Source organism: Crinia signifera, chromosome 3 (assembly GCF_055691185.1).
Source record: "Crinia signifera chromosome 3, ASM5569118v1, whole genome shotgun sequence".
Taxonomy (NCBI): domain Eukaryota; kingdom Metazoa; phylum Chordata; class Amphibia; order Anura; family Myobatrachidae; genus Crinia; species Crinia signifera.
Genome location: NC_139219.1, coordinates 16225930 through 16234153, shown reverse-complemented (window position 1 = coordinate 16234153; position 8224 = coordinate 16225930). Strand labels below are relative to the sequence as shown.

The window sequence follows — 8224 nt, the reverse complement described above, 5'->3', positions numbered from 1 at the left end:
GCACCCGAAAAAACTGAGCTTCCTGGCCTGGAGGCGGGGTAGAGGAGGGGAGGAGCCCGGCTGCCTGGGAGGCAGTTCAAGTTTAGCCTCTAGGGTGCTGGTGCTCTCCCATCTCCTTACTACCCACTGTAACGCTGTGGCCCCTGATGTCTCCCGAAGGAGAAATTGGGACAAAAATTAAAATCCTAAAAACACCTTATTACATTTGGCCCTATGATTGACTGCTAAGTGGGACAAGTTACTCAGATCATAGGCGACCTCCCCATTCCCACGGGTAACAAAGTCACAGTATTGTGCAGTCAGACTTTGACCAAGTAACACTTTAAGAGCAATCACTGTAAAAAGAACTTTATTCTGCATAACATTTAAGTTTACAACAAAAAAATATTGTGGACAAACACAACAACTCTGAGGAGACTGCAAAGGGTTAGTGAGCATTCAAGACTTCCTGAGGGCACTGCAGGGGGCAAGGGACCAGTCTGAACTCTGGGATACACTCACCAGGGTAATGGCTATTGGAACCAAGCCAAGAGAAAAAGTAAGGGAAAGGGCCATTGTTACAAGCGTGCACTGTACGATCCATGTTCTAGGACTTAACAATGCCCGATGGGGAAAAAAAAAAAAGTTCTAGCAGCTTATGAAATAAACACCTGCCTGCCATCTATAGGCCAGAACAGGTATTACATGTACAGGATTTTACTACAGTATGGAGCACCCACTCAAGTTACAAGATCAGATTCATATACGATGAGCTGGGAGCATCTAATAGACAAGCGAACGATAAATTACAGCCCCCACTGAATGGGTGTACCACAGTGCAAATAAACTATTGGCTTGCAGAAATTCTCAGCAGCCGTTTGTCTTGAAGCCTTCCCTCCTCGCCCCATTACATTTGGGAAGGGAGAAAGTCTCCCATTAATTATAATTTACAGTCCAGGGAATGAGCCGAAAGCTCACTGGGAAAAAAAGAAGCTGTGACCGGAGATTAATCCACCTCTTCCATGTGAGATGCTTCCTCATCACCTTCCAGAGGTGGAATCTCCTCATCGGTGGCAACTAGAGATGGTTCTTCTACTGTGGGCTCGTCTTCATCAATGCCTGCAAGAGATCATACAGTGATTAAGTCCATATAAACGGGAACATGCAGATTTATAAACTGGGTAGCATGTAACTGGTGCTGCTACAAGAACTCCATACCAGGACAAAATGTGCACCACCACAATTCAGAAGCTCTGAAAGCTAATTCATGGTTTTGAAGCCACCAAGAGTAAGCAGTGACTCATTCTTACCCAGGCCGAGCTTGATCATTCTGTAGATCCTGTTTGAGTGCGTCTGGGGGTCATCCAGGGAAAAGCCAGAAGACAGGAGTGCAGTCTCGAAAAGCAGAACCACGAGGTCTTTAACGGCCTTGTCATTCTTGTCAGACTCTGCCTTCTGCCGTAGAGTTTCCACAATTGGATGTTCTGGGTTGATTTCAAGATGCTTCTTGGCCATCATGTAGCCCATGGTGGAGTTGTCTCTCAGGGCCTGTGCCTTCATAATACGCTCCATGTTAGCTGTCCACCCATAGGTGCTAGTGACAATGCAGCATGGAGAGGACACCAGGCGGTTTGATACAGTCACCTGCCGAAGACAATCCAGAGGGGTTAAATACACAAGTATACCAAAGGTTTCCCACATTCCTGACAAATTCTATGCCACAATAGACCCTTTAATATTGCCCATGATTTGGACAGAACCTTACCTTCTCCACCTTCTTGTCCAAGATCTCCTTCATCAGTTTGCACAGGCTCTCAAACTTTGATTTGTTCTCCTCCATCTTTTTCTTCTCATCATCATCCTCTGGAAGCTCAAGACCCTCCTTTGTGACAGACACCAGCGTCTTGCCATCAAACTCCTTCAGCTGCTGAACGCAATACTCATCGATTGGCTCGGTCATGTAGACCACTTCAAAGCCACGTTTCCTCACGCGCTCCACAAAGGCAGAGTTGGCCACTTGCTCCTTACTCTCACCTGCAGAGTTTCAAGCAGTCAGATCATCCGGGAAACAAGCCAGCAACCAGCATCTCATGCAACTGTATGACTGGGGCATCACTCACCGGTAATGTAGTAGATGCTTTTCTGATTCTCCTTCATACGAGACACGTATTCTGTGAGAGAAGCCATCTCATCTCCAGTTTGGGATGTGTGGTATCTCAATAGCTCGGACAGCCTCTTTCTGTTGGTGGAGTCCTCATGGATCCCAAGCTGGATAGAGAACATACAAATGTAAAGACCAGTTATTTATCACCTAGTAGCAGCCTCTCTACAACCAATGTATCCACTTCTGTAGACCACAAAAAAGTGGTCTAGTATACCCTAAATGGTACAATATACCATGGTCAGAACCTGGCAGGAGCGGAGAGCATACGACACCGAATCCTATCAAACAAGCTGAAAAATATTCAGCATTGACTTTAGCCTAACCAAAGTAATATTACATTGGGTAGAGCTTTACATTATACCCCCTCATTTTTTTTAAATATACATTTAGTGTTCCCGCTAGGCTGTTTTAGCAGGGCGCTGCGCCCTGCCCGATTTTTAAAGGGCAAAATGCGCCCTGCCTCATTAGCAGCGCCCCGCTAAATCAGCCTGCATTCTGCCCGCCGGAGTGCCCGGGCATCGCTGAAGGGGGCTTGCCCGGCCATGGCTACGTCCCGGCAGCTCAGTGACGTAGTCATGGCCGGGCAAGCCCCTTCATCGATGTGGCGGCCTGGGCACGCCTCCTGGGGTGTTGCGGCGGCCCGGGCACGCCCCCTGTATGGATGCGGCAGCCCGGGCACGCCCCCTGTATGGACGCGGCGGCCCGGGCACGCCCCCGCGGTGACGTCGGCGTGCCCAGTCCGCCAAACCAGCGCCCTGCCCCCCATAATTACTAGGGGGACACTATACATTTAGCATATTCAGTAAAGAAATTCATATTTAAGGATACTCAAAATCGGATGCAGCGTTAACCAACCCCAAGGGTACAGGTCCACCATACTAATAAGCCCTCACCTTCAAGTTCTTGGAGAAAGCTTCATAGAACTTCTTGTAGTTCTCCTTATCCTCACACAGCTCTGTGAAGAGCTCGAGACACTTTTTCACTATGTTTTTACGGATGACTTTCAGGATCTTGCTTTGTTGCAGCATTTCTCTGGAGATATTCAGAGGAAGATCCTCAGAATCCACCACGCCACGGATGAAGTCTGGCAGAAGAAGAATGGTGGTGGTTTAGACATGCAGCTGTATTCTATTAAGCAGGGTAGGACAATTGAGCAACTTAAACTTATGTCAAAGTTTCAAATCAGGATTGGACTTAATGCTTTGAGTAGTGTTGTTGCTGGTTAAGTTAGCAGTTGCCAATGAATACAGGAGATTGCAACAAGTTTTTTTATGTACAGAGAGCAACAGAGATACAGAGAGCAATCAGACATCAATGATTGGAAACTTACTGAGGTATTCTGGGATGAGCTCATCACAGCTGTCCATGATAAACACCCTGCGCACATACAGCTTAATGTTGTTCTTTTTCTTCTTGTTCTCAAACAGGTCAAAAGGAGCCCGACGAGGAATGAAAAGCAGGGCCCGGAACTCAAGCTGACCTTCTACAGAGAAGTGCTGGGAATAGAACACAAGAGTTTCAGACAAGGTCCATGACCAGCTTCTTTAGTAGCCACATCACTCAGCAAGCTTACCTTGACAGCAAGGTGGTCCTCCCAGTCATTGGTCAGGCTCTTGTAGAACTCCCCATACTCATCCTGGCTGATATCATCAGGGTTGCGAGTCCAGATGGGTTTAGTCTTGTTTAGCTCCTCCTGGTCAATGTACTTCTCCTTGATTTTCTTGGTCTTTTTCTTTTTATCTTTATCTTTCCCCTCTTCTTCCTCATCGGAGCCCACATCCTCTATCTTTGGCTTTTCTTCTTCGCCTTCCTCATCTTTCTTCTCTTCCTCCTTTTCTTCTTCCTCTGCCTCATCATCACTGATCTCCTTCTCTCGTTCCTTTTCCAGCTGTCAGGACCATAAATCAGTTTAGAAGCCAGAGTGCATTTTACTCAGTTTGCATGCTTTATATGGGCACATGCTAAACCAGACTAATTGTGCCCATACACTATTTGCACCGTGCGATGCCTGCTCCTGCGGGCATCGCACAGTACAAAAAAAAAATGTGCTGCATATACTTTTGTACTGCCTACTGCAAATCGCATGCGATGCAGCCCATAACGGGTGTGATCATCACAGTGTATGGGCACCTTAAGGGAGGTACTCACATAGAGGGTAATGGGGTAGCCAATGAACTGGGAATGTTTCTTCACCACTTCCTTTACTCTCTTCTCCTCCAGGTATTCTGCTTGATCCTCTTTCAGGTGCAGAATGACCCGGGTGCCACGGCCAATGGGTTCACCTGGAACAAGTACAATTATTAAGCAATTACCAGTTACTTTACAGAGACTAATTGAACATTCACATCAGTCCCTGCCCCAGTGGAGCTTACAATAATGACCACAGCGCTGTGAGGCGGTAATGCTAACCATTTCACATCATGCTGCCCCCCCCCCCCCCCCCCCGGTTGCAGATACCCATCTACTCACCACTGTCTACCTTTACGGTGAAGGAGCCCCCAGCAGAAGATTCCCAGGCATACTGCTCATCATCGTTGTGTTTGGTAATCACCACAACCTTCTCTGCCACCAGGTACGCAGAGTAGAAACCAACACCAAACTGCCCAATCATGGAGATATCTGCTCCAGCCTGCAGAGAAGAAACATGGGAGACTTAAAAAGCAGCCCTGTATGAATGAAGGCAGATACAGCAACAAAGGATGTCTCTAAGGATGTCTATAAATTATCTGTAAGCAACACTTATGGAGAGGGAAAGCCATCCAGCAGAAGAGAGCACCAGTGGAGCTGGCCAGGCAAGACCGGCCATAGATCATGTGCTGATGCACTATCACCAGAGAAAAGGTCAATGCAGTTAGTTGGCCCAGGAATAAAGCTGAAGATCCATGAATGTCCAGGGTAATTGCTGGGTAGCCAACCCAGGTCAAAAGCTTAAGCACCAATTACCTGGATTGGCCAACTCAATTTAACCCAGGTCACCCTCTGTATAATTGGCAACCCATGTTCAATGTCAAAGGACCAACATGGGACCGATCAAATGATGTGAAAGGGGCATTTGTGGCAGCTCCAGAAGCTGTGCTGCAGCACTGCCCAAAATTCAAATATGGGAATCTAACAAACCTTGGACAGCTATGTTAAGTGCTTAGGGCATGCATGTCCAACCCTCCAGCTGTTGTGAAACTACACATCCCAGCATACCTTGCCAGTTTTAGCATTCCTTAATAGCAAAACTGTGGCAAGGCATGATGGGATTTGTAATTTCACAACAGCTGGGGGGCCATAGTTTGGACATACCTGGCTTAGGGTGACTGCTGATGTAGTACCCTATTTTAATTTGTGACTGCTGCAGCCTCACCCCTGGAACCACCAATAGTAATTCATCCAGGAAAAGATCATTTTCCATGATATGGAGAGTGTCACCACCTAGCCAAGATGTGAAGCAGGAAGAGCTAAAGCAGCACAATCTGAGGCCAATAACTACACTATGCTGCTTGTATGGGCCACTAGTCAGTCCCTTCCCAGCAGTACATACCTGCAGAGCCTCCATGAAAGCCTTTGTACCAGACTTGGCAATGGTACCGAGGTTGTTGATGAGGTCAGCCTTTGTCATGCCAATGCCAGTGTCCACCAAGGTCAGGGTACGCTCCAGGCGGTTGGGGATGACATCAATTTTAAGTTCCTTGCCACTGTCCAGCTTTGATGGGTCTGTGAGGCTCTCATACCGGATCTTATCCAGGGCCTGAGGAGAGAAGGACACAACTGATCAGCTGTTCCCAACATTGAATACATACAACCCCCCAGAAACTGACATCCTCACTCACATCGGAGGCATTGGAGATCAGCTCACGCAGGAAGATTTCCTTGTTGGAGTAAAAGGTGTTGATAATCAGAGACATAAGCTGAGCAATCTCAGCTTGGAAAGCAAATGTCTCCACATCCTCCTCGCCATGATGAACTTCTTCAGGCATCTGGAAGAGTCAGAACAATGGTAAACCACCATATAGTACAGATCCCACTACAGTTAGCTGTACATGTGAAATGCTGCACTGTAATAGTAATTACAGGTGCAGCAGTAAAACTCTGGTGTAGGGATTCTTGGGCACAGCGGGTTGTGGAAGTGGTGCTATGTAAACAAATCACTCCGATTATATAGTGCTTTGTGTACTACAAGATATGGAACCCAGCAGCACCAGTGAAAGCGATAGCTTTTCCCTGCAGCCAGCAGATGGCTGGAGAGCCTATTATGTCATAAGACAGCCCAGTCATTGTGTGGGCAACAGCTGCAGACAGGAGGAGGGCGCAGTGTCAGGAAGGGGAGGGCAGAGCATCAGGAAAAGGAGGAACATTACTCAGCACACACTGCGGACAATGGGAGTTTCATTTCCACAGGAGAAATTCACACTGAAGAACCTCAATATACCCCACCACTACAAGGGTTCTCCTACAGCGCTGCAACAACACTGTCCTACTGTATTCTTTTTACTACAGCACCCACTTGCACCAGGTGCAGTGTACAAAATCTGCCCCCACCTCATATTCCTGTACCCCAACCTGCCCTTTCCTTATCTAATTATACTCTTACATCCATCACCTGCAGGACTACCCCCCTGCATACAGTGCCCCGTTCATTACCTATAGCAACTCCCCCCCCCCCCCCCAATACCCAGCTCCCTACCTCATCAGTACAGACCTGATCCCCCCCCCCCTCATACAGCAGTACCGACCCCTAAACTGTACCCCAGCCTTAGTACAGCCCTTACACCACACCATAAACAAGGGCACCTGTGCAGTACCCCCTAATTGCTGCCTCCCCCCCCCCCAGTAAATCAGAAAAGCACCCCTGTTGCTCTTCCACCCCAGACATTACCCCTACCTGGTCTTCTCCCCTACCTCATATCCCACAATATCTCATAGGGGGCCCTGCTCCCCAAAAACTCATTCAGCCATAACACCCCCACAGTACCTCAGAAGGCCACCAGTGCGCAGTACCCCTACCTGTCCCCCACCTCATTCAGTCCTTACACCCCCACACAGTACCCCAGAAGGGCACCACTGCGTGCTCTGCCCCTTCCCAAACCTTATTCAGCCCTTACACCCCCGCACAGTACCATTACCTGACCCCCCCCCCCCCCCCCCCATTACGACACAGTAGCCTCAGACTATGCTGCCCCCCAACGCATGCAGCCCTCTTACACCCACGCATCGCCCTGGGAGAAAGACCCTGCCACCTCCATCCGTCCCCACTCGGACAGCCAGCCGAATCCCCCCACGTAATAGTCGGCGACGCAGAGGACCCCTGTACCGGTTACCGGGGTACTCGGTAACTGCACTGACGTCACTCCCAGAGGGTGCCGCACACCACGTGCCCCACCAACGGCCCACCCGGTCTAGAATGTTCCAGGGGGTGGAGCCACCCGTGACAGAGCACACGATGATCCCCGACACACCAAGTAATGACCCGGAGTACCCAAAAACCCGTCCTTCTGCCCCGTTCCAGGGGGCACCTCCAGTCCACCACCACCACCCCCCAATCCCCTCGCTGCGGCGGACGCTGGGCCCGGTACCTTGTGACTGGAACCTGCAACTCGCTGATTCTCCGGCGGCTGAAAGAAGAGGAGAGATTCTCTCAGCCGGCGCCTTATATACAGCGGGGCGGGGCGTGAGACGAGATCCCTCCGCCAAATCAACCGCTCACAAAGCTGCACTGACTGAGCTACATTCACACATTACCTCCCGCCACCCTCCCCGCCATGTGCCTGTGTCATCATTGGCCATCGTTGCCATTGCCATCGATGGTTGCCATCGATGGCAATTCTGCAACGTATAGCGAATACCTCATATATATATATATATATATATATATATATATATATATATATATATATATACACACACTGACTATAAGTATACACCCATGTTGTACTGTACCTCACAGCTCATACATAAAGGGGCCCAGTTACTATGGGACTCTTCAATCTAGCCAGGATCTACCACCCAGGATTGTATTGCAGTATGCAGTCCTTTTGGCTGAATGTATGCCCCAGCCGGCGCAGGTACAGGGCCTCTGAGGCTGGCCGTCCCTGC

General features: G+C 49.0%; 1 protein-coding gene across 1 annotated transcript; it reads right to left on the bottom strand.

Moving 5' to 3' along the window:
• Nucleotides 1–332: 332 nt before the first annotated feature.
• Nucleotides 333–7858, bottom strand: HSP90AB1 (heat shock protein 90 alpha family class B member 1). The gene is made up of 12 exons (XM_083175389.1): nucleotides 7705–7858; nucleotides 5962–6108; nucleotides 5673–5879; nucleotides 4613–4772; nucleotides 4292–4425; nucleotides 3717–4031; nucleotides 3474–3639; nucleotides 3037–3227; nucleotides 2100–2247; nucleotides 1745–2013; nucleotides 1290–1623; nucleotides 333–1098 (listed from the first exon to the last, which is right to left on the bottom strand). Exons 2-12 carry the CDS (start codon nucleotides 6106–6108, stop codon nucleotides 986–988), a joined length of 2184 nt encoding a protein of 727 aa, XP_083031515.1. The 5' UTR covers nucleotides 7705–7858; the 3' UTR covers nucleotides 333–985.
• Between the last annotated feature and the right edge of the window lie 366 nt (nucleotides 7859–8224).

Coding starts and splice junctions, on each gene's coding strand:
- HSP90AB1 (XM_083175389.1), bottom strand. CDS start 6,108: ATGCCTGAAGAAGTTCATCATGGCGAGGAGGATGTGGAGACATTTGCT. Junction 4,032..4,291: donor GCTACCCCATTACCCTCTAT/GTGAGTACCTCC, acceptor TGGTCCTGACAG/CTGGAAAAGGAACGAGAGAA. Junction 3,228..3,473: donor GCTCATCCCAGAATACCTCA/GTAAGTTTCCAA, acceptor TTCTTCTGCCAG/ACTTCATCCGTGGCGTGGTG.